The sequence below is a fragment of the Carex rostrata genome, chromosome 16 (assembly GCF_964058835.1).
Source record: "Carex rostrata chromosome 16, lpCarRost1.2, whole genome shotgun sequence".
Taxonomy (NCBI): domain Eukaryota; kingdom Viridiplantae; phylum Streptophyta; class Magnoliopsida; order Poales; family Cyperaceae; genus Carex; species Carex rostrata.
Genome location: NC_135933.1, coordinates 10,473,520 through 10,500,697, shown reverse-complemented (window position 1 = coordinate 10,500,697; position 27,178 = coordinate 10,473,520). Strand labels below are relative to the sequence as shown.

Genomic DNA, 27,178 nt, shown 5'->3' with positions numbered 1-27,178 from the left:
TGCCCTAGTTATGTTTGTTCTACAGGTAATCAAGTGTTTGGAGCTTAACGAAGCAAAATGGGTGAGTTAGCACGAAGATTGGAGCTTCTGCCAACATGCATTGCGGCCCGGAATGGATCCTTTGCGGCCCACAACCAAGCAAGCCAGAACCAAGCAAGTCAGAGCATTTCTGCACCTTTATTGCGGCCCGCAAGGACCTTTATTGCGGCCCGCAATGCCCTCTCCAAAATTCTTCTGCGCAGTCTGATTAACTGCCTCCATGCATTGCGGCCCGCAATTAGGTCGGTTCAGAGCCCGAATTTGCTATTTTTGGTTAGTTATTTCTAGGTTTTGGAGGGGGATAAAAAGAGGACCTGTAGAACAGATTGAGTACGTTTTTTTAGGCAGAATTTCTGGTTTTAAACAAGGAAAAGCAAGGAAAAGCAAGGAAGAGAGAAGGAGGAAGAAGAGAACACCATTGATCAACCGGTTTTATTGTTTTCTTTCCTTTGGAACTCTTTTATTCTTTTGATTTGTGCTTTAGCCATGACTGGCTAAAGGCTTTTCTAGGGTTGATTAAGGTTGTACTTGAAACTTTTGTTATGATTTAGTTGGTTTTATTTTATATATTCTTGTTCTTTGTTATGATCTATTCTTTATTTTAATTGATTGTGAAGACTTAATCGAAATCACATGAAACCCTAGGATTTGGTATTTGCAATTGAGAAATTGAATATTAGGTCCAGACCATAATGCTGGTAGCTACTACCATGCTTTTCAAAAAAGGTCCAGACCATAAGAAATAAAGTATTTGATAGGCTAAGTACCGAGAGGTGACGCTTGTCTTATATGGGCTTCACCCAATAGTTTAGAAAATTGTGCCAAGTACCGAGAGGTGAAAGATAGTTTTCTAGATCAATTGGGACAGTAAGAACTTAATGACTTTAGATTAGAGTAGCCAAGTACCGAGAGGTGACGTTTATTCTAATTTAAAGATGGTATTAATATAGAGATATCTCTTTGTACCTACAACACCCAACTGTGCCTTCATAACTAAAAGAATAAATTTAATAAACCAATTAGTTATAACACTAGTGGATAGGAACCCTAAGAAACCCTAATTTCTCATACTTGTTAAAAATTCAGATTTTGCTTTAAGACTTTAGTTTAATTCATTTTAATCAAAACCAAACCAACCTTTGAACAAACAAAAACATTTTTTACTTTCTTTTACTAAATTAAATTGTTAGGTTAGATTTGATATTCCAACTTGTCCCTGTGGAGACGATCCCTAAGTACTACTCGACAAGGTTGTACACTTGCAACCGAATTGAGCGTAAATTAGGATTTATTACTTGTATTGTAATTATTCACACCAGTGGCTTAATAAATAGTAAACAAATTCAGAAAAATGTAAAATTTTGTCTCTAAGCACAATTTAATATGGAGAACATGCAACTTGAACGGTTCGGATCGACGTTTTGAACTTTGAAAATTGAAAAATGAATTGGTAGCACCAAAGCTCAGGAACTACCACTTTGATCTTAGCCAACCTCTATATATATATATATAATATATATATATATATAGATATAATTCGTTAAAGCAAATCTAGAAGAAAATATAAGTAATAATACTCATCAATCAAAACTCGTCCTTAAACATATTTGGTACAACGATCTGCCTTAGTATTTCAAATGTAATTAAATACTCAATTTATAATATCATCTCCTAATTTTTTTAGCTTAAAGTCAAAAGTTGCAATTGGAAAATACTCCGAGCATGTTTTGACCAAAAAAATTATTACCCTCTTTCCGCCAAAAAAAAACTATTCAAACTTTCTGATTGGATCATAAAATATTGCTTTGACCATTGACCGACAACATAATTTTATGATGACTATTTTAGCTTCAAATTTCTGGAAATTTTTAATCAAATATAATCTCATTCTAAATCCATTATTTCACGAATACAAAGCTATCAAATAACTTAAACTACAGAGATATTCGGTTTGAAAACTGAAACTATATATGAAGTTACATAACCAAAACATGAGAGGGATAACACCATTCAAACGATAGCTATATATATTATAATTGGAAGAAAAAGAACTAGCCTTTCCTGATCCCCGTGAGCTCGCAGGAAGAAATGCACCTCATGATCAAGTCATTAATTAATTAAAAGTTAAAAAGGAAGGGAGTGTCTGCGTAAAGCATGCAGAAGCTCTACTTTCAACCATTTTATTAAAAAAGTAGGTTGTTTTGAAAAAAGCATCCGATGTTCTCCACGCCGCACTAAAATAATTAACGTTGTAGATTTTGGTCTGATTAATTCACACGTACTGGCGCAATTCTATAAATATATGCAATTAATTGTTTACTGATTACAACAATAATTCAATCATTGGTTCAGTATCTCCTATCGATCGTAAAGATGGTTACAGTATTAGAATCAGCAGAGAATCCTTAATTAATTAATTAATTAATTTCTCATTGAAAACCATTGGTTCAAAACCAGATGCATGCACGATGCTTGGTCTAGATCCTTTCCGGCGTGATTTTATGTATTCAATGGTGCTTTTATAATGTTCTTTCTTCCTTTATATATTGTTAATTTTCCCTTGAATTTTTATTACATCTCTGCATGATATGTTGTGTATCGTTAATGTTTTTTGTACGTAGTAGTGATAGGATCTATATTTTATATATGCTATTGATAATTTGATATCATATAAATTTACCACTGAAGCATTTGAATTATGACTGATAATTAAAATTATAAGTTAGAGAATAAAAAATTATAAGTCGAAGTATTAGAAAGTATAAGTTAAAGTATTGTTTTTTTTATCAAATATCTAATTAGTTAATGGATTTAAATCCAATTCAATATATTTTTACCTTATTTTGACAAAAAATTCTGAGTCCATCCCTGCGCCAACTAGCGGCCATAAAAGACCATGAAAAAGGCATGAATATTCCAAACAGAAATGGTCTAGAAAATCTTCCACTTGTTAATCCTTCAAAATTTTATAAGAGCATCCGACTCGGATGAGGTTGACCTTCGAATAAATCATTTGTTTCGAAAATTTAAAGAAACTTCATAAATCATGTAAACCCCCCTCTACCCAACCTAATAAAAAGATGCGTTACCACTCACCTACACATTACAAAATTCGACTAATTCTATTGGGTCGACCGAAAAATGACATCCATCATCAGCGTCATTGACCAACTTTTTTTATTTTTAGAAATAAACAAAATATATTAATTACTATTTTTCTTCGATAAATAGATGAAATCGAGCTATTAATTAGTTCACTTTCAGAGAAGACGCACTAATGATTTGATTTTATTGATTTCCACAAGTATTAATCCAACGACTATGAATGTGAAAAATCAGAAATAAATAAAGAATGTGAAGTATAATAAGCATGAAAATTGTCAGGCATTTTAATCCTCCTCTTATTTATACTTATTTACTTATTTACATTTTAATTTAGTCTGTCTCTCAAGCTAAAATTAATTTTCCTGAAAAAAATTACATCGCACTGTACCAGCAACTAATGTCCCTTAATTAATTATCATTTAAGTCCAAAATTAAGTCACCTACGTACGTACGCCTACCTTGCTTTTTCATGCATGCATGCATGCATCTGTTGACTAGTATATTCGGTGGTATATATATATATATATATATATATATATATATAGAGTACGGCTAACGCGCTTCCTCTAGCATATGGGCCGAAATGCTTTCGGTGAAAATTTGAAATTTCAAAATCCAAAAAGTCGATCTGAACCGTTCATCTTCTTCTCCATATTAATATCTGCTTGGAGACCAAATTTTATATTTTTCTGAAATTTTTTACTATTTATTAAGCCACTTTGAAAATTGCTGATCCAACGGTGGCTTACCAAACAGTAAAAATCAGAAGCTACCGTTGGATCAGCGATTTTCAAAATGGCTTAATAAATAGTAAAAAATTTCAGAAAAATGTAAAATTTGGTCTCCAAGCAGATATTAATATGGAAAAGAAGATGAACGGTTCAGATCGACTTTTTGGATTTTGAAATTTCAAATTTCCACCGGAAGCATTTCGGCCCATATGCTAGAGGAAGCGCGTTAGCCGTACTCTATATATATATATATATATATATATGCACTAATGCACTGCTCCCCAAATACCTGTTTAGTTAGGATTTTCCCTTGGATCAATAGGTACATGAAGATTAATTCTCGATCTCACCGTTGGTGGTACGTACCGTACCTTGCTATTCCATAATTTAGTGAACCGCCATCTGCTTTTACCGGCCTCACTTAACATTTTGTAGGCTGATCTAGTACTCACGTCATTTGTATGTTTTTATCCCATTTAATTTCCATTTGATACAGTCTTGACCATTTGATACAGTCTTGATACATATATATATATATATATATATATGGAATATGCTAGCATGCTACGCATAGCATAGAACCCCTTCGTGCAACGGCTTGGATTTCGAGTTTTCAAAATCCTAACTGTTGATCCGAACTGTTAATCTTGTTCTCCATATTAATATGTGTTTGGAGACCAAATTTTACATTTTTTGAAATTTTTTTACTATTTCTTTAGATTTATTGAAAATCACTGTTTTCAGCAAATCTGGACCATAAAAAAACAGTGATTTTCAATATATATAAAGAAATAGTAAACAAATTCCAAAAAATGTAAAATTTGGTCTCCAAAGACATATTAATATGAAGAACAAGATGAACGGTTCGGATCGACCGTTAGGATTTTGAAAACTCGAAATCCGAGCCGTTGCACGGAGGGGTTCTATGCTATGCATAGCATGCTAGAATATTCCTATATGTATATATAGAGGTAGTCTACGGTGAGTTGAGAAGTAAAACGCGTTTCTACTTCACGCTGTATTTTTATTTGAAAGTCCAAATTACCGATCCGAACCGTTAGATATTTAATCCATATTGAAATGTGCTTGGAGACCAAATGTTACATTTTTTGAAATTTTTTTACTATTTATTAAGCATTTTTAAAAATTGCTGTTTTGCTGTGAACAGTAAAATTTTCTGGACCATCAGATCAGCGACTTTCAAAATTGCTTAATAAATAGTAAAAAAATTCTAAAACAATGTAAAATTTGGTCTCCAAGCACATTTCAATATAAAGAACAAGATGAACGGCTCGGATCGACGTTTTGAACTTTAAAATCACAAAATATAAGCGTGAAGTAAAATAGTCGCTTTACTTCGCAACTCACCGTAGCCTAGCTCTATATATATAGAGAGAGAGAGAGATAGGCGAATATGCTTTCGGTAGCATATGGGCCGAAATACACACGGTCCAAATTTGAAATTTCAAAATTCAAAAAGTCGATCTGAACCGTTCATCTTGTTCTCCGTATTAATATGTGCTTGGAGACCAAATTTTACATTTTTCTTAATTTTTTTACTATTTATTAAGCCACTTTGAAAATCATTGATCCAACGGTTTTACTGTTTTGTTAAGCCACCGTTGGATCAGCAATTTTCAAAGTGACTTAATAAATAGTAAAAAAATTCAGAAAAATGTAAAATTTGGTCTCCAAGTACATATTAATATGGGGAACAAGATGAACGGTTCAAATCGACTTTTTTGGACCATGTGTATTTCGGCCCATATGCTACCGAAAGCATATTAGCCTATCTCTCTCTCCCTCTCTCTCTCTCTATATATATATATAGGAATATGCTAGCATGTTATGCATAACATAGAGGGCCTCCGTGCAACGGCTCAATATTCGAATTTTTAAAATTCTAATGGTCGATCCGAACCGTTCATCTTGTTCTCCATATTAATATGTGTTTGGAGACCAAATTTTACATTTTTTGAAATTTTTTTACTATTTTTTTAGATTTATTGAAAATCGCTATTTTCATGCAAATCTGGACCATAAAAAACAGCGATTTTCAATAAATCTAAAAAAATAGTAAAAAAATTTCAAAAAATGTAAAATTTGGTCTCCAAACACATATTAATATGAAGAACAAGATGAACGGTTCGGATTGACCGTTAGAATTTTAAAAAGTCGAATATTGAACCGTTGCACGGAGGCACTCTATGCTATGCATAACATGCTAGCATATTCCTATATATATATATAGAGGTGGGCTACGGTGAGTTGCGAAGTAAAACGCGTTTCTACTTCACGTTGTATTTTTATTTTGAAAGTCCAAACGACCGATCCGAACCGTTAGATGTTTAATCCATATTGAAATGTGCTTGGAGACCAAATTTTACATTTTTTGAAATTTGTTTACTATTTATTAAGCATTTTTGAAAATTGTTGTTTTGCTATGAACAGTAAAAAACAGTAAAATTTTCTGGACCATCAGATCAGCGACTTTCAAAATTGCTTAATAAATAGTAAAAAAATTCTAAAAAATGTAAAATTTGGTCTCCAAGCACATTTCAATATGGAGAACATGATAAACGGTTCGGATCGACGTTTTGAACTTAAAAATCGCAAAATATGAGCGTGAAGTAAAATAGTCGCTTTACTTCGCAACTCACCGTAGCCCATCTCTCTCTCTCTCTCTCTCTATATATATATATATATATATATATATAGAGTTAGGCTGGGGTGCTATGGATAGCATAGTGGCCTCTATGCTACGGCTCAATATTCGAGTTTTCAAAATCCAAACGGTCAATCCGAACCGTTCATCTTATTCTCCATATTAATATCTGCTTGGAGACCAAATTTTACATTTTTCTGAATTTTTTTACTATTTATTAAGTATTTTACAAAATTGTTGATCCAACGGTGGCTGCACAAAACAGTAAAACCGTTGGATTAGCGATTTTCAAAGTGGCTTAATAAATAGTAAAAAAATTCAGAAAATTATAAAATTTGGTCTCCAAGCAGATATTAATATGGAGAATAAGATGAACGGTTCGGATCGACCGTTTGGATTTTGAAAACTCGAATATTGAGCCGTAGCATAGAGGCCACTATGCTATCCATAGCACCGCAGCCTAACTCTATATATATATATGTATCTCAACTGACATGCTTCTGTAATACAGAGATAATTAGAGATGTATCTCAATTGCCTTCCCCTAGCTATATATATGCCAGGCTGTACTCGCAGTGAATATATTGATATCCATGGCATATATGTCATGCTCAGCTATATATATTAATAGAGTCATCACAGATACTACTCAAGATCAGTCAACGCATACTCGATCAGTCAACCCAGTTAGTAAGAACAGGTGTTAGTTAGCATAGGCTGTTAGGAGATAGTTAGTTATAACAGACTATGCTTCTACATGTTTCTGTGAATAGCTTGTAATTACTTTCCCTATATAAAGGGCAATACAGTGTACTGTTAAGACTGATCAAGAAATAATAAAAACATTCTTGTATTCCTTTCTTACCTCTTCTGGTTTCAATATTCATATCGCCTAATTCCGGCAACCCCCGCTAATTATATATGTAAGAAGAAATCAGTGGAGTCCCCATTGATTGATTAATACCCTAGCTTGACTGAGCCCCGCGTAATGAACAGGTCCTTTATCCATTTCATCCATTTGAACAACTCTCAGTGCATAGCATTGCTATGAATTCAATTCTACCTGACCATCAGGTTTCACATCAATTACTATGCTTGGGGTATATATGTAGTCATGCTCAGGGGATCTCCTTGTGTATATTTGCACATTTTCATGATTTGTTAGTCCTTAATTCTATCAATTTGACATGGTGTTTTATTATTTTGTCCTTTTTACATATTCTGAATCACTGAACTTTGACAAATTATTGTGATCAATTAGCTATGTATAATTTTTAGTTCTTTATATGAAAATGATGGTTGGATCATGAACTATAGGCTAAAAAAATATCAGGATTTGTGGAGACCCAGAACTGTATGAAATTTATGGATTTTGTGCAGATCAGTTCTTGTGCCAGCACACTGTAACTGCGCAGTTCTTACTTTTCACTGACTAAGATTCATCAATTGTTTATAATTATCTTAAAAATACCCATAAATGGAATATCAAGTGCAAGTATATTCAGTGTGTTGTACTCTAACAGTGTGCATGATTTGGGATCATTTCAAGATCTGTAGATATGCCTACTGATTTGATCTTTTTGGGATTGTTTTTATGGTTGGTACTGTACCAGTATGGGTATTGTTTTTTATATACGCATGAATGGCTGGTCCAGGTACAAGAGGGATGGTACGAGGACAATGCACAACACCTAATGCCTATATGCAAGGTGTTACATATTTTTAGGGTTTTGGCTGTATGTTTTATTTATAAGAGTATCTAAAAGAGATGAGTCAGTAAGATTAAACTTTTGTCAGCGCCTATGAACAAAGTTTAACAAATTGGTCCCTGTTTTCACAGTATTTACACTTTTTATTGTTTTTATCAATTCTTGACAGTAGGCTCTTTTTGTGAAATCAAGTTCACTTGTGCTGGTCATTGCCTTGTCAGACTGTACATTTTACATATCCAACCTCACTTTTATGTTTACTAACACATCTCTATCAAAAGTTTATTTTTACAAGATTCAATACAGTGTGTTGTATTATAGAGATTCATGAGGTGCTCTGTGCTCATTTTCAGTCATGGTACTGTGGAGTCAAGTCCACTGTTTACACCTTCATCTCACAACTTTGCACCTATATCCTTGTAACTTGTTTATTTATAAAATTGAGCCTTTTTAATTGAATGAACTCCAGTTCCAGTGGCTATAAGAAACAACTACGAACTTAGATTGAATTTAGACATCTCTTGAGCCAACAGTGATATTTTTTCTTTCACAGAGGTCCTTACATTTATTATTTTTTGCATTTTTATTTAAAAAAAACAATTATATACGTGTAAATGTTAATATTTCTGTAGGAAGGGCCACAGGATATGAGTGAGCTCCATGACTCATCTGAGATCAGGCATTATGCCTTGATGTCCTCTCCTCTTAAATTTTACATTAAGGTCCTTATTATTATCATTTTTTATTTGAAAACTGTGAAAATTGTGGTGCTATTTTGTTTACTAACCTAGAATTAATTTCAGTAGCCAAAAGTCATTGCAATTTTACCTTCTTTATTTTAAACTGCATTTGGTTGTGTTGATATTTTTCCATCAGTCTGTCTATAGGTTTGAATAGTCATGGTAAGTGAGTTGGGTTGAGTACCTACATGAACAATTTTCAAGCCTACAGTTGAAAAGGTCATCTCAATTCATGAAAAAAAGACACGATTGATGTTCTCCTTTTGTTCTTGCTTTGTTCAAATCACCTTTTCCCATGGCTTATATTTTGGTTGCAGGTACACACCTACGTGAGCCACGGCAAGCAGATATCACGCTTTGATTATTACTGTCCGAATCATGGGTATTTTCTTTATGTTTTTATATATTTTTTTCCTTTTCATTGGTTTATAATTGCATTTTGCCAAGCACGTTTTTGGGCTGACGTAGAAAGGTGAGGTGAGTAAAACATGCCTGAAAACTAATTGAATTTGTTTGCTATTCTTGTAATGGTCAACTGATGTGCTTATTTTGTCAATGTAAATAAAATTTAGCACTTAATGCTATCATGGTCACTATTCTTGTAAAGGTGAGCATCGTATTTTTTTATGTTTATGGAGCATCTTAACATGGTGTTCTTAACTCTGTGTACCGGTATGGTATGATGCTAGTAAATCTCTATTAGTGTGTCACTAGGCCTCTCGATCTGTGTACCAGTCCTAAGTATGTGAAGTCATACTCATTTTTGTGTTATATGCCGTGAGTGTTAGCATTAACTACAATGTACAGATGCCACACCACCTGGCGAATTGGGTGAGAAGATCGGGGTAGCAGTTCTAATAGTGATATGCATGCTAGGAAGGCCTTTGAAGTGCAGCTCAACAACATGGGCAGATATATATGGAGGATAATATGCTTTGAACTTCTCTTTTTAGTTTTAACTTTACTTATTCCTATATATCACCTAGACTATTTTCTAAAAGAAACTCGATATAATAGTCATATTTATGAAATGTTTTGCTTACTTCTGTTTAACTAACTTTTGAACTACTGCCTTTTCTAAAAGTTATGCTTGCTTTATGTAATTCAAAGTTAGAGACAAAAAAGTCAATTTGTTTTATCAGTATTAGTTAATATTTTTAAATGATTCAATCACTAAACGGAGATATAAATAAATACGATGAGTTTCAATGGGAAAATAACTAAATTTAAAGTTTTAATAGATAAATATCTAATTAATGGAGGTATATATCTAAATTTCTATTATATATAATAGTTTTAATAGTTGTATTTTAAGTTTCACAATTTTTGTTATTAGTCATTTAAAAGGGTGAGGTATAAAAAAAAAAAAACATAAAAGTTCTGTATAAATTTATAAAGACATTTGAATTTTATTTGTATTATTCGATCTATACATTAATTATGGTTACTCACACTATTTTTATTTATGAACATGCATTATGTTGCTTTAGAAATAAATATATACAAGCCATATGAATAAAATGAACTTTGTATGTGTCTAAGGCAAAATGAATTTCGCATGATGAACTTCTCTCTCTTTAAAAACACTTTGGTTTTCAATTTTATTTGAGCAATAAATGAAAATTATTTGTGTATTTGTACACATTACTTAATTTTTCGCCTAAGATATTAGAGAAAACTAAATTAATGGAACAAAATAGAAGGGGAATGAATTAATGCATGAGAAAGGATGAAAGAAAGTAATTATGAAACAAAAGAAATAATTTAAAAAATATATATATAAGGAATGAAAAAAAAACAAAAACAAAATACTAAATTGATCCTAATTTAATTTGACATAAACAAATATATTTGTCATGCCTATTTGAACTAATAATATCACACAACATAATCCTTCTCATTTAAAAAAATAGGTGCACTGATCTTTATAACTAGATTTTTGTGATGAACCCATCCTAGAAAATATATCAATATATAAGATAAACTATAATATAATCAACATACGCCATTTCTATTGTTCCTTCCACTCCCCTTTTTTTCTCCTTTAATTTGCTGCTTCTTTGCCTATTTGCCTCTTTGGTAAAAGGTTTAAGTAGAAATAACGAAGGAAATTAAAAATCGAACGTTGAATCAAAATTTTGTCGTTTTGGTAAAAGCTATTCCTTTTAGGATTTTGAATTTCAAACTCCTTTCTATAAAAATTTATTTGTCGGATCCCTTTTGTCCAGAATGCGTGGATAATAGCATAGGTAGTTTGCTTCGATCTTTTTTGTCGAATCTTGATTAGAACTTCATTAAAAAAATCTTTAAAGTTAAGGTATTTTGTAAAATATAAATTAATAAATGAAGTAACCATGTTATTTTTTTTCTTATATTTAACAACTCATGCGGATGGTTGACTTAATTTTTTCACCAAAAATGCATATTGAACCAAAAAAATGTGGAGTGGGGGGGGGGGGGGATATTTATTTGCTTGTTATATGTTGTAATATATTATCTTCACTTAATAAATAATAAAGTTGGGTAAGAAGCGTGAATTGGGACATAATTAAATGGACATGTCTTGAGTCAAGGAGTAATAGCAAAATCAAAAGCTTAATTTCTAGTAAAAGTCACTATACCAAAAGTCATAACATCTGATTACCATGCTTAAAAGAATGTACAAAATTATAGTGAATACACATGTTTCACAACACCTATTTCAACATAGATTAAGAGCTATATAATGGGGCATTTGGTTAGCGTTATAGGTCATTCCAAGGAACAGAATGATTCTATGGAATGTAATGCCAGGGAATGTCATTCCCGGGCATGTGTTATTTCCACATTTGGTTCGCACATGGCTATTACTTTAACATTCTCTGGAATGAGTCATTCTCATGTTTGATTTGCACATAGCTATTCCAATGGCTATAGACATAACTTCACTATTTATTAATTATTAACTAAATAACGTTACGTTACCAAATTTTTGATGTATTGTTTAAAGATAAATTATAAATCAGATAAAATATATTTGAGATGGCATGCCTGTCACATTAACTACGTCTGTCTTTTCAAACTATCTATTATATATTTGTATGTTCTATATTTCTACAGCATTATAATAGTTTGACAATTATTTACATAAACTTAAAATTATAGTTTGACAATTATAATAGTTTGGAAATTAAGAGAGATTTTAGCACCAATATATAGAACCATAGACGGTGCCTTACCGTTTCCCCAGAAGCCGATTTTTTTAAAAATACCCATTAAAAAAATTAATTTAATAAAAATAACCAGATCTGAACAGAAATTTTAAAAATACCCAAACCGCGGATTTTTTCCGCGCTCCAGAATTTTTATTCCGGGCCGCGGAAAAAATTCGCGCTCCGAAAAAAAAAAATTTAATTTTTGAGCCCGAGCGCGGATATTATCCGCGGGCCGGATTTAAAAATATTTTTTTTTTTTTTTTTTTTAGTTTGGAGAAAAAAAATTATTTTTTTGGTCCAACTTTACACTTCTGGTTAACATTTCAAAACGCCTTCAAAAATCATGAAAATTTACCGACATGCATTCTTGACTTCATAGAATAAGACTGTAAAGTTTCATACAAAATCTCAGAACAGATTGTGAGATATCGGCTCTCAAAAATTGCCCGAACTGCTGAAGGAGTGCTTCTGACCCCAACTTTGCACATCTGATTAACATACCAAAACAACTTCAAAAATCATGAAAATTTGCCGACATGCATTCTTGACTTCATAAAATAAGACTGTGAAGTTTCATACAAAAACTCAAAACAGATTGTGAGATATAGGCTCTCAAAAATTGCCCGAACTGCTCTCAAAAAAAGTTGGGCTCAGAAGCACTCCTTCAGCAGTTCGAGCAATTTTTGAGAGCCGATATCTCACGATCTGTTTTGATTTTTTGTATAAAACTTCACAGTCTTATTTTATGAAGTCAAGAATGCATGTCGGCAAATTTTCATGATTTTTGAAGTTGTTTTGGTATGTTAATCAGATGTGCAAAGTTGGGGTCAGAAGCACTCCTTCAGCAGTTCGGGCAATTTTTGAGAGCCGATATCTCACAATCTGTTTTGAGATTTTGTATGAAACTTTACAGTCTTATTCTATGAAGTCAAGAATGCATGTCGGTAAATTTTGATGATTTTTGAAGGTGTTTTGATATGTTAACCAGAGGTGTAAAGTTGGACCAAAAAAAAAAAAAATTTTCTCCAAACTAAAAAAAAAAAAAAAAAAAAATTATTTTTAAATCCGGCCCGCGGATAATATCCGCGCTCGGGCTCAAAAATTAATTTTTTTTTTTTTTTTTTTTGGGGCGCGAATTTTTTCCGCAGCCCAGAATAAAAATTCCGAAGCGCGGAAAAAATCCGCTGTTTTGATATTTTTAAAATTTCTGTTCAGGTCTGGTTATTTTTATTAAATTAATTTTTTTAATGGGTATTTTTAAAAAAATCGGCCCTAGAAGTCAACGAGGCAAACTTAATTTCAAACCAAAATTATCAATGTAGTCCCATTGTCATTCTTTTATATAAATTTTTGGAGTGCAAGTCCCAATGTAGCTTTACTATGTCCTTACTGTATTTAAATTCTAAGTATATGGTTCTGTTTAGATAAGGGAATGAAGGGGAGCGGCAGTTGTATAATGCCTACAAATTGATAACATTGAAATAAAATAAAATAAAAAACTCAACTAAATTTTAGTGGCAATTATGTTCTTAAATTTTAGACACTATTAAAACGATAATAACAATAATTAACAAGAGTTCATAGTTGAAACCTATGGGGACATTGATCGTGATTCATGATCATATTAATAAAATTTAAGCATTTTCCACACTACTTTATATTGAAAGTAAGCTACTAGCTTAAGTTAGTTGAGATTGTAATTTTATTCCTTATGAATAGGTATTAACAACTTAAATAATGAGTAGTTAAATTTGAAATGTTGTGAGAACTAATTAATTTGATGTATTTTTCTGATAATGAATTTTTCATAAGTTCGGAGAAGAGTATTACGAAGAATATATTTTATTAGTACATATTACGAAGATGGCATATGTGTATATATATCGAGCCATAGAAATTTGAGAGATTGTTCAATAATTAAATTACCTTTAATATTTTGATATTTGTAATTAATTTTAAAAAAATAAAAACATATGTGGGACGAAAATAATTAACACTATTCTATTTTACTCCTATTTTTAAATTAAGTTACAGCACTTCTAATGATAACAAAATTTGTATGGATTAATTGCTTGAAACAATTCATATAAAATAGATAAATATATCAGACTGAACTAACATCACTAACAAGCTTTCTAAAATTAACAACTCACTACTTTTTGAATATTAATTATATTATATGACTTGAAATAAATAATTAACTACATGCATGTACTGTAAACATTATAAATTGAGTAACTAACATATGCAACACAAAATATAAAATTTGATTTCCAGACACATTTAATATAGATATAATGTTGTGCAGTTTGGGTTAATTATTTGGACTTAAAAAAAAATGTGAGAAATAATTGAAGCACAAAAACCGTAAAGCATTTTAATCCCCATTGGACAACGCTATGACGATCTGAGCCAATTAAGCTAATGATTATTTCTCACAAAAACCGTAAATCATTTTCCCCCACACTACAAAGTACAAACCGATCAAAGCGAACCCTCCCTAGACCCTAGTGACTACATCCTTTTTTCTTAAAATTAAATTAAAAAGTTGGTTTGTCACGAAATAAACTAATGATTAATTTTCTCAACAATAACAAAGGTTAAACCGTTGATTTTGATTCATAGTAGAATAAACCGAATCAATATATAGATTGATCAACTCTTAGTCACACCTACACACTACTAAGAAAACATATCGCACTTCTTCAAAAAAAAAAAAAAAAACTTTGATGCAGCCAAGCTCCTAATATCCGAATTAGGGGTTGTTTCTTTAGATTTGAATTCCCTGTTCGACACAATCCAAACTGATGCGCTCCAATTGAAAACATTACTCGGAGAAGAGAACCAATTGACAAGAACTAGTCGATCAAGCATCAGCATAAGGTCCTATTCAGCTACTGAGAGTGTGAATAACACCACACAACAGTTCGAATTAAGTTATGAGTCGACACAAGACAGTGCTGCCATGTCAGAGGTCAAGAATACAATAGACTGCCTTGACGGCCGCTTAAAGCAGTGTCTCATAAAAAAACAGCTGTTGATTCATTGCTGGATACTGAGATCGGTAAAGGACGCTTTGAAGAGTTCATGTACCATGGTCTGATAGTACCAGTCAAACATGAGCACTGTGATGAGGTCCATGCATTCAGAGTATATCCATGGATCCGTCAGCAGCTGATCGAAGCAGCGAAAGAAAACAATTTCTTGGAGCTTGATCCCATGGGAAATCCTGTTGTCGGTACAACTAATTGTGTGATTCTGATGAAGGGGCAAAAACATGTGCGAGCACGAGTGCGGTCTTTTGGTAGGTCCAGCAATCAGGGTTTGCTATCCGTATACAATGTCGACCAACAATATGTGCATCTCGACAGGTCATGGTTCTCTGGCCAGAAAAAAATGGGCACTTTCCAGGTTGGGAGGTGTACTGCCTCCAGCGAACACCATACCGAGCTTGTGAAAGAATGGTTGTTGAAGGGTATCGGGGCTTGTAGGAACTTGAGGTATCTCAGCCTCAGAGGAATCTCTAGAATTGAGTCCCTTCCTGTTTCAATTGGAGATCTTTACTGTCTCATAATTCTCAATGTTAGAGCGTGCCACAACCTCGAAAAGTTGACTGTTGCTGTCACATTATTGAAGAAGTTGCAGTACCTAGATGTATTAGAGTGCTATTTGCTTGATCAAATGCCTCGAGGCCTCGGTCAGCTCGTCAACCTAGAAGTGCTAAAAGGCTTTGTGATTGGGAGCACGAAAAGCAAAGACCCGTGTGGTCTGATAGAGCTGACGAGGCTAGAGAAGCTAAGAAAGCTCAGCATCAGCATAGGCTGTTAGTCAGTGGCAACCGATGACGAGCTCCAACAATTGGCCAGGTTAGAAAACCTGCGGTATCTTTCAGTAACATGGGGAGTGGTAGCATCACACAAGAAACAGTCACTTGTTTCAAATGCTGGTAAAGTCAAGACAGCCGAGAGCATTGAAGACATGTGTCTCTGTCTTCCCCCGAAAATTGAAAAGCTTGATCTTCGTCGCTGTGTACCATTTAGTGTATTAATTTCCTGATTGGCTTTTGCCGACAAATTAAGTTGGCGGCTGGGCTGTCGAGGTATTGCGACTGAGATTCCTGAGAAATCTCAAATGTGACCTAGGTGGCGGAACCGAGCAGATCGACCTAGGGTGAGGTAGAGCCGATCTGATCAGATCTAGGTCAGATCTGATCAGATCTAGGTCAGATCGGACCAGAGCATAGGAGCTCCTGTGCGGACCAGTGCTGACCTAGGCGGAGGTAGGCGGACCAGGCGGAGCTCCGGCGACGTTCAGGCGGCCCTGGCAGAGGTGAAGGAGGAGGTATGTGCTACAGTACCGCGGGTTTGCTAGTAAAATGCAAACCCGCGGTACTGAAATGACCGACCGACCTGCTGTCCACGTACTTTCTTACTGAAATGCAAGCGGGCCGCGCCCACCCACCGGACTTGTACAAGTTGATTATGAAACACTTTGCTGCTTGGTAATCAATGTCAAGAGCGAAGAGAAGAGATAAAGGGCGTATCTGGCAAGCAAAAAACAATCACGAAGAATAAAGAATAGATGTAATGCATTCATTACAAGGAGATATTTTAACCCTCGATGAAACTAAAAAACATCCACCAAGTTACTTACATAATATTGACGATGAACTTACCAACTTGATAAAGTCTCGGTTGATTAAAATAAATATAAATAACCAGCTGCACAAACAAGCAAGCTTGTATTTTTTTTTTTTTTTTAAAAGAAGGCAGAAATGCCCATCCATTAATAGAAAAGAGAGTCCTACAATAAGAACTGACAGAAATGCTTTCATCAGTAAAGCATGCAAAGTGTCGTCAGGCAACCACGATGTGCCCGACAAACAAAAACAACAAAAAGGCTCTAACAAGGGAGCCAACAACAGGTATGTCATGGAAACACTCCATGCTTATTACAAGCAAGCAAATAAAATGACTACTAAGCAACTATTGCATGTGCAAGTGATCTCTACAAATAAGCTTGTATAGAAAGTTATTAATTACAAAATCAACGATGGAATAAAGAAGCTGCCCATGACGACGATTGTGATGCAGAAGCAACATCTGCCATGGACTTCATTTCCTTCCAAACTACGGTCGACAAATCAGGCCTATTTATTCTCATTGTATCGCTGCATCTTAGACCCAATGAGATCATCTTATCGGCCTCCTTAAATGGCCAGGGACCTACCGAAGCATCAATTAATTCCTTTAATGTACCTTTCCTATGTTCCTCCTCCACCGATTGCCTTATACCCCATGGGTCTTTGCATGTCACAAGCTGCAATAACATAATGCCAAATGAATAAACATCATTTTGAGGAGTCATTTTCCCCGTTGTGAAGTACTCCGGGTCAATGTAACCAAATGTTCCCTTTAGACAATCTGTAATGTGGAATGGTTGACTTGCATTGGTTGTCCGGTTAAGTTGACGACAGAGGCCAAAATCGCTTAGTTTGCTAACACTGTTCAAATCAAGAAGGACGTTGTCGGGTTTGAGATCACCATGCACAATACCATGAGGTTTGCTACAGTGTAGGAAGCTTAGTGCATCGCAAATCTCAAATGCAATACGAACTCATGCTTGCCATGAGAGGGGTGAAGTGTTGTTTTCACATCGTAGACGGTCTTCAAGGCTACCATTTGGTAGGTACTCATAAATAAGTGCATGGTTCTCTGCACAGGCCCCTATGAGTTTCACAAGGTTTGGATGTTGCAATTTGCTGAGGACTTCAACCTATGATGTTAAAATTAAATAACTTCTGGTTAATTGGAAAATATAAACTCTCCATAGACCTAGATGTTTATGAATGCTTAAAATTTATACATATTTTCCTTTTCTCAAAAAAAAAAAAAAATAATATACATATTTCCAATGCAAAGGTTGAACTACTTTTACCAAAATATACTACAGAGCATATGTGTGTGTGTGTGTGTGTAGTTTCACGTTCTTGTCTTCTTGATCTATTCTTTCTGTACATTGCATTAGTTTAATCGGTGGTTGTTTATCATTTCTTTACATACTTAAAAAATATACACTTGAGATGTGAGGTATTTAAGGGATCAAGGATCAACAAAGTGATATTATGAGCAGGCAGAAAAAAGCCATCAAGACATTATAATGGTTCATATTTTCTTGAAGTAGAAATATCTCACTCAAGTAAAGGATTATTTATATCCCAAAGAAAATATGTCAAAAGAAACAAGTAAATTGGGAGCTAAACCAGCCAATACTCTAATGGAAACCAATATTAAACTTGAAATTGAAGATGGTGAAACACTACCTGACATAGGACAATATCAAAGGTTGGTATGCAAGTTAATTTACCTTACAGTTACCAAACCTGACATTGCCTTTGCAGTTAGTGTTATAAGCCAATTTATGCATGCTCCATGCACTAGTCACTTGAGTGCAATTGATAGAATACTAAGATATCTTAAATGCACTCCAGGTTAAGGAATTTGGATGAAGAAAAATAGTTCTAACGATGTGGTTGGTTTTTTTAATGCAGATTGGGTCGGTAGCTGCGATAGAAAATCAACCACAGGCTTTTGTACCTTTGTAGGTGACAACCTGGTCACTTAGAAGAGCAGGAAGCAGAATGTTGTGGCAAGATCAAGTGCGGAAGCAGAATATCGAGCCATGACATCCACTGCAAGTGAGCTCATCTGGATCAAACAACTACTCAATGACATGAAGATAAAGCTCAAAGGAACAATGCAAATGTATTGTGACAACCAAGTTGCACGACATATTGCATCAAATCCAGTGTTCAATGAAAGGACAAAGTACATAAAGATCGATTGTCACTTTTTCAGAAAAAAAAAGTACAGTCGGGAGAAATAGAAACCTCATTTGTTAGAAGCAAAGACCAATTGGTAGATGTCTTCACCAAAGCACTTGACAAATCCAGCCATGTAAACATACTCGACAAGTTGGGCTCAATCAATTTATTTGAACCCAACTGGAGAGAGAGTATTGAGGAATAAAATTCTTAGCCCTAGAAAATATTCATCATTGGCATATATAGTTTAGGCAACAAATAAGCTAGCTTCTAATTACATAGCTGTCAAGCTATTTGAGGTACCTAGCTAGCTTTATCCTTGTAAATCTTTTGTAATTAAGACACAACTAGGCTATAAATACTCATGTACAACCTTTTTAAAGATCAGTAAGAACAATTGTTCAACAGTTCTCTTCATTTCCAAAAATTCAATAGTTCATGACAGGGAAAAGTACTGACCGAATATGGTGTTGGTGGGGTTTTTGTCGGCCTGGATCGCAGCAGCTTCACCTATCAGCCGCCTGTTAGGCGTGAACGCAACACATGATGGGGTTGTCATGTTGCCTTGATCATTCGCAATGATCTCCACACGTCCATCATGCCAGACTCCAACACATGAATAGTCTATGCCGAGATAGATCCCAATTGCCGGTGTCATCTTGCTTGTGTCTGTCGAAACTTAATTTTTCAAAGACATGAATGAGTTCATGAAATTTTAAATCAAAGAAGATTTTGGGACCAGGTTTACCAGTTAGTTTTCGTACTTGGGTAAGAGGGACTATTAAATAAGAGTAACTCTATTCTTTATGCCCAAGTTGTTCGTCTATTTAACTTGTGCCATTCTTTTATTCCATTATTTTTTTTTTATGACAAATTAATTTATATATTGAAACTATAATTTGGTTCTGTGTCACAGTCAAGGTACCATTTGGACCAAGTGTACTCCCTCCTGTCCTTCTCAGAGGTAATTTACTATGTGTTAACTACAACTTACAAGTCAAGCCAATGGTATCATGAATTTCCCCGCAATTTCACAATTAATTCTTTATCATTAATGTAACCATCAGATCATTATTTTGGGTACCAATAGTACCACTTGAGGGAAACAAGCAGATCGGAAGCTTACCTAGAGAACCCATATTACAAAAACAAATGGAATATTAGGAAATGTAGGTCTAACATGACGGTCCTCGTCTCTCTCTAACTCTAAACATGAATGCATTATTTCTTGTCCATTCTATGATTTTTCATTTTATCTGGTCAGCGCTAATTGCTGATGGTATCGTCCCATGATGTAACAATAAACAATTTATTTTTGCTTCATTAATTCATTTTTATTGGTATATCATGGGACGATACCATCAGCAATTTAGCATGAGCTAATGAAATGAAAAATCATAGAATGGACGAGAAATGTAATCCAGCAATCAGTTTTTCATTTGGTAATTTGAAGATCCAAAATTCAGATTCAAAATGCAAATTTGAAAATTTTCAAAAGTAGGAGGATCCTGACGTTTTTTGTTTTGAGGAAAATTTGAAGCGTGCATTCTAAAATTAATAACATGTTATAAAAAAATGTATCATATTCGTCCATGCCGCCTTTTCATGACTCCAGAATATGCGTTCTGAGAAAAACAAGATTCTACTTTAGCTCTCATCCTAACCGTTCAAATTGTACCCACGTACGGCTTGGATTAATTACTTGAATCGTCTCTTTCTTCATGTCAATCTGACATATTGCCCGATCTCCTATTATCTTCCAGTAAAATAAAGAATTACTATGTCAGTACTTCAGCGGGGAAGGTTAAAGGATAAAAATTATACATTATTTAGCAAACAAAGAAAGAGAAATTGGTTGGGATCGATGAAGAGCAGGGGCGGACCCAGTAGGGTCATGATTGCTGTTCTTTCTGAATTTTGAAATTTAGTGAAAATCTACATGTTCGAACATTTGCTCCTAACCTCTTCTGAAATTTTGTGTCCTTTTTTAGAATTTTGATTTGTAATTAGTGTTAAATGTATGGTTAGAATTATGATAATTTTTTTGAATTCTAATTGGTAATTACAATTAAAAATCAAAGTATTGGAAATAAGAAGTTCGAGCATTGAAAATTAGAATTTTTTTTTTTTCTAAAAAAAAAAGACCATAGCAGTGACTTCTAGGATACTAAAAATTAGAAGTTAGAACATTTTTTTAATCTAGTACTCAATTAGCTAATGGGTTTGAATCTGATTAATCATTTAAAATCGATTCAATATTTTTTGTCCCCCTTAGGAGTGCAAACAAATCAAATAGTGGTAAACCTATATATAGGGCTGCAAACGAATCGAACCAAATCGAATTAGGTCAAGTTCGAATTCGAATTCGAAATTATTTCGAACCGAATCCAATTCGAAATTGAAATAGATTTCGAACCTAAAAGGTCAGTTCGAATTTGATTCGGTATAATTCGAACTAGTTCGATTTGATTCGAAATTAGTTCGAAATTGAGAGCAATTCGAACTGGTTTAGCCGATTTTGCAACGCCGTCTGATGCAAAGGAGGGGTTAGCTGGCGCAGTTGATTTCTCGGGGCGAGAGGAAACGCCAAAGGAGCTGGTGCTGGTGGTTGTAAATTGGTCGGAGGAGAGACACTTGAGACGTGACTGGAGGCGACGGTGGAGGAAGAGCTTGAAGAAAACACCGTAGAGCTTAACAGCGACACTAGGCATGGCGTTTTAATGGATGTGATGATGAAGATGGGATGAGAATGAGGTAGGAAGCAGGAAGCAGGATTCTCTACTACCTATACTAGCACGTACATTATGTGGCGGGTGCACACTGGCAATAAAGGTCCATAGACCATGGGTCCCAATATCAGTGGTTTGACATGCGTAAGTACTGTATCGTAACATTCGGACTTGTGTCAGTGGAGCTTACTTTATATTAAAGTAGACACTGGCAAGTGGTTCCCACGTAATGCAAAGGTAATTTCAATTCGAACTGGGCCTGGTTCGCGAACCATACGAATCGAATTGGGCCTGGTTCGAATTCGAAATTGAATTAATTTCGAATCGAACTGGTTTGAATTAATTTCGAACCGAATTTCTTTCGAATCGAATTTTTTTCGAACTTTTTTGAATCGAACTCGAATCGAATCACGAATCTCGAATTTTTTGTGCACCCCTACCTATATATGTATCTGCTTTTGTTTCGAATACCGATCATATATTAGACGGATACAGATCAGATATTGTATCCGTAATTTTATAATAGAAATTTTTCATGTCTAAACCATTCAGTTTGATATCCATATTAAAATGTGTTTGGAGATCAAATTTTATATTTTTTTAGAAATTTTTTGCTACTTTTTTAGAATTTTTGAAAATCACGATTTTAATAAAAACAACGATTTTCAAAAATTCTAAAAAAATAGTAAAAATTTTCAAAAAAATATAAAATTTGGTATACAAGCACATTTTAATATGGAGAACATATTAAACTCTTTAGATTGACTGTTTGAACTTTGAATCAACAGTTTATAGTTCAATGTACAAGAAGGATTATACATCGCAATGCACCATAGCCCAATTCAATTTTTGAATACAGACAGATATCCATATCCGCACATATATGTATCTAATTTTTTAAGACAGACAAATAATATCAATTCGATTGAACCCCTAGCCGCTCCTCCGAGCGAAAATTTTGAATGCTGAGAGAGTTTCATGTCACGGTTTATTTGGTTTATTTGGTGAATAAAGAAGATGAGAAGTATAAAGTAAAGGAATCTAAGGAGAGAGATGGGCCAAGCAACTCTGTTGTGGGCTGAGAAGAGATATTAATATGGGCTACACATTTTGTAAAAGCTGCTGCTTTCAAATCTTACTACTTTTGTTTTTAACTTTTTGTCTTAGTTAATTATATGTATCTTTTACTGTGGACACGTGTTAGAGTGAGACATCATCAAATTAGTAGAAAAGGAAAAAAAAAAAAAAAAGAATAGATGGAAGGAACTATTCAGGAACTAAGAATTAAGTTGTTTCTTTATTTCTTCTTTTTCTTCTTTTCCTCTCAAGTTGCTTCCAATTTCGTTTTAATTACTCAAAAATTGAAAAAAATTTGAAAAACAACAGATTGGGTTGTGACATTTCATGTTCCCTCTATTTAGTGAAGATTATTTTTCTAAACTGCAATGTAAGATCTAGAGTAGAACTAGGATGTTCTTAAGCTCCAAAGTGTTTGGTGAGCTTAATTTCAAAACTCATCAAATCAGTTTCAAATGATGAATCCGAACCGTTGGAACCCGCCTAACTAACGAGTGATGCGTCTACATGTGAAAATTTTAAACATTCGAATTAATTTAGTATAAAGTCAATTGATCAAAATTAGAAGGTTAATAAATTAATTTTTGTGCATTCACTTTTTGAACGTTTTTTTACCATTTAACTTTATACTAAATTAATTCGAATGTTTAAAATTTTCACATGTAGACGCATCACTTGTAGATAGGTGAGTTTCAACGGTTCGAATTCATTATTTAAAACTAATTTAATAAATTTTGGAGTTAAGCTCACCAAACACTTTGGTGAGCTTAAGAACACCCTAGTTCTAATATTAAGGAAAATTGCTTACGTGCAGCTCCAAATATATATATATATATATATATTGAGAAATAATAAGCAGCCACACCCACATTCTTCAGAGTTCAGACCCCAAAAAAAAAAGGAATAAATAAATAGGCAGCCACATTGACCCCAAAAAAAAAAGGAATAAATAAATAGGCAGCCACATTCGTTATTCCCACGCACTGATTCAACAGATATTTACTTCATGCCAACGTGTTAGTTTACTATTGGAAAGAATCAGCTAGTTCTGAGAATTGATACCTCCTGCTTTTCCGTCGCAAATACGGAACCATAGTTCGACTATGCACATCCCTCTCTTTTATAAAAAATTAACTGGAGAGCTCTTGACAATCATACGTTCTGAATTACACAATTGAACAGAACCGGCTTCACCATTCATAGAACCACTGGCGAGGATTCAATTCAACGTCTCTTCTCCTCTCTGTTCCTTCGACTCGACGACTTCTACTTCTCTCGTACAAATACTCCTCCCTTCACCTCTCTTCATCATCAAGTCAGAAGCATGTTAGAACTGAGGCTATCACAAGGTGTTCTTCTCAAGAAGATTCTAGAATCCGTGAAGGATCTCCTCTCAAACGTCAATTTTGATTGCTCCTCTTCCAATGGTCTATGCCTCCAGTCAATGGATTCCAGCCACGTGGCACTCGTATCTCTCCAATTGCTTCCCCATTCCTTTGAAAGGTTCAGATGCGATCGTAACCTCACCATGGGCATTAACCTCGCACACTTGTCAAGGCTTCTAAAATGTGCAGCAAATGAAGATGTAATCACGATCAAGGCCGATGATCAAAATCCTGATACAATGTCTCTCATGTTTGAAAACCCGAGTGAGTTCTTAGTTTCATTTTCATGCTGTGATCAATTAAGATGTAGCTATTTAAGTTGTTACCAGTATTTTTTTTTCAGAGCATGACAGAATATCAGACTTTGAAATGAAGCTGATGGATATTGAATCAGAGCATCTTCACATTCCTGATACAAGTTATGAAGCAACAGTTAGAATGCCTTCACAGGAGTTTGCACGGATTTGCAAGGATCTCAGCACAATTGGAGATACTGGTACTTACTGTTACCTGTTTAAAGTTGTTACTGTTTCTCTGCATCATTTGTGTTCTTCTTCTTATTTGTTATGTGCTGTGCTTTTATTGTGGCAGTTGTTATATCTATCACAAAGGAAGGTGTAAAATTTTCAGTAAGTGGTGCAATTGGGAATGTAAATATCATATGTCGACATAACATCTCTGTAGTCAAGGTAATAGGCATTTCAAATTTTCAATATCAGTCAAGGGCGAATTCAGGATTTTTGTTAGGGGGCAGAAAAATAGTGAACCGGATTTAAATAGTTAATTAGATCCAAACCCATTAGTTAATCGGGTACTAGATAAAAAATAATACTTTAACTTATAATTTTCAATGCTCTGAATTATTATTGTTGATGCTCTAACTTATAATTCTAACTACCAATCATAATATAAGAAAATTATTTTAATTTTAACCTTAAATTTATCCCAAATTACAAATCAGAATTTCAGAGGGGATAAAAAAAAACATTCAGGAAGAAAAGTCGGTTGGAGCGATAAATATCCGTAAAAATTTAAAATTCAGGGAAGAAACTGGCCACCTGGTCCAACGTGGGTCCGCCTTAAGTTACCAATAATAAATTAGATCGTTGTATTTTATCTATCCATCAGTCCTACTTGGTATTGAGACACACCAGTAATAAATTCTGAAATTTCAAATTTTTCATCATTTAATATTTTTCTATGTTGAAACAAACTCTTTACAGAGATCAGAGATCACAGAACCGTAGATCAAAAGATGAAACGAGATAACGGGTAAAGATTTTTCACAACACAATTTTGGCTTCACGCAGCGCATGAACCATATGGAGTTTTGTTTATCTTCTATAGTTTGTGCGTTGCATGAAGTTAAAACTTCTTTGTTAAAATCTTTACTCCGAGATAACCTTATAAAACCATAAAATCTGCGAGAAAACTTTCATATTTGATAATATAAACCGATCAATTTTTACAGCCAGATGAATCGACCGTGATAGAGATGAAGGAACCGGTTTCACTCTCCTTTCCTCTTCGATATCTCAATTCCTTCACAAAATCGACACCTCTTTCGAGCAATGTAATTATAAGCATGTCGCATGATTTGCCAATGGTTGTAGAGTACAAGATTTCAGGTGCTGGATGTATGAGATTTTACTTGGCACCTAAGGTTGAAGATGAAGAAATGGAGGCTTAACAATTTATTCTGCTATTGTATTAATTGTATTGTATAATTTTATTATTATATTCTTTTTCTATAAATATTTAGTATATAGGTATTTTTTCCATTGGATAATTAATAATTAGTAACATATTTGTTTAAATCCTTGTGGTGATTTTAGCTGTGTTTGTTTTCTCAGTAAACATTTTTTTTTCCTTGTGGTGATTTTTTGCTTTTTTTTTTTTTTTGCTATCTTTTAAACCCTTATGAGTTATGATACATATATTTGAAAAATATTGAATTAAAAAAAATAAAATTAAAGATGTGTTATCAGTTCTTATAAAAAAAAATTAATAATCTTATCAAAAAAGTTGTGTTATCAGTTATTTAAATAATACGTCTATTAAATTTTAGTCCATTTAAAATTTGGTCATTTATCCACTAATATTTTACTGCTAAAAATTTAAATTATTTGATGAAAGATAAATGTCTTTCAAAAAGGCCAAACTTTAATACACGTAATATTTAATTAATTGAAATGTATCTATAATATATTTTTGTTAATGTAAATAATTTTTTTAAATATAGTAAAATGCATTATAAAAAGAGGAGGGTTCAAATACCTCCATTTTTTGTGCCTCCATCATGCCTCCATTTTTAAAAACTTTAATAACTCAAAATTTAAATCTTAAAATTCAAAATAAAACCGTTGGATATGAACTACATCATTTTATCTATGCACGTGTAAAAAATTATGGCATTTCAACTTTGTTTTGGTTGTCATCTTGAGCTTGTAAAAATGTATAGTAATGTGGATAATTTATAGACATTGATTTTTTAACTTATTGATTAACATAAAAGCAAAATCATAATGTGATAATTTTTTATGGGCACATAGAGAAAGTAACATAGATCATATCTAACGGTTTTATTTTAACGTTTAAGTTTTAAACTTTGAGTTATTAAAGTTTTTAAAAATAAATACATGATGGAGGCACAAAAAATGGAGGCATTTGAACTCTTATAAAAAATAGATGAATGTTCAAGTTTGGGTCCAAGCCCGCGCGCTTAGGTCAGAATGAGATATGTTCTCTGAAATGTAAGAGTTAGTATAATTTACAAGGATTGTTTCTAGAAATCATTTCGGGTGAAGATTTTCAGAGAGCAACATATTTGTGCTCTACGTAAACCAAAAACTGCTCTGTCCCTCACAGACTGGTTCCCAACGCAGAGGCGATCATCACAAACAACAATAGCACTAGTTTCTTGTCCTCTCCTCTGTGTGCTTTACAAAAATAATTTTATTTTACTTCACTTTAATTATATC

At 33.7% G+C, this 27,178-nt stretch overlaps 3 protein-coding genes across 3 annotated transcripts; 2 read left to right on the top strand and 1 right to left on the bottom strand.

The window, feature by feature from the left end:
* The first annotated feature begins 15,270 nt into the window (after positions 1-15,270).
* On the top strand, positions 15,271-16,011 carry LOC144567131 (uncharacterized). The gene has a single exon (XM_078317178.1). It carries the CDS (start codon positions 15,271-15,273, stop codon positions 16,009-16,011), a length of 741 nt encoding a protein of 246 aa, XP_078173304.1.
* Positions 16,012-17,229: 1,218 nt separating this feature from the next.
* LOC144567130 (U-box domain-containing protein 70-like) lies at positions 17,230-19,664 on the bottom strand. The gene is made up of 3 exons (XM_078317177.1): positions 19,466-19,664; positions 17,810-17,909; positions 17,230-17,749 (listed from the first exon to the last, which is right to left on the bottom strand). The coding sequence occupies exons 1-3, from the start codon at positions 19,662-19,664 to the stop codon at positions 17,230-17,232; spliced, it is 819 nt and encodes a 272-aa protein (XP_078173303.1).
* Positions 19,665-24,045: 4,381 nt separating this feature from the next.
* On the top strand, positions 24,046-26,016 carry LOC144567523 (proliferating cell nuclear antigen-like). The gene is made up of 4 exons (XM_078317671.1): positions 24,046-24,461; positions 24,541-24,693; positions 24,789-24,886; positions 25,669-26,016. Exons 1-4 carry the CDS (start codon positions 24,137-24,139, stop codon positions 25,885-25,887), a joined length of 795 nt encoding a protein of 264 aa, XP_078173797.1. The 5' UTR covers positions 24,046-24,136; the 3' UTR covers positions 25,888-26,016.
* Positions 26,017-27,178: the final 1,162 nt, after the last annotated feature.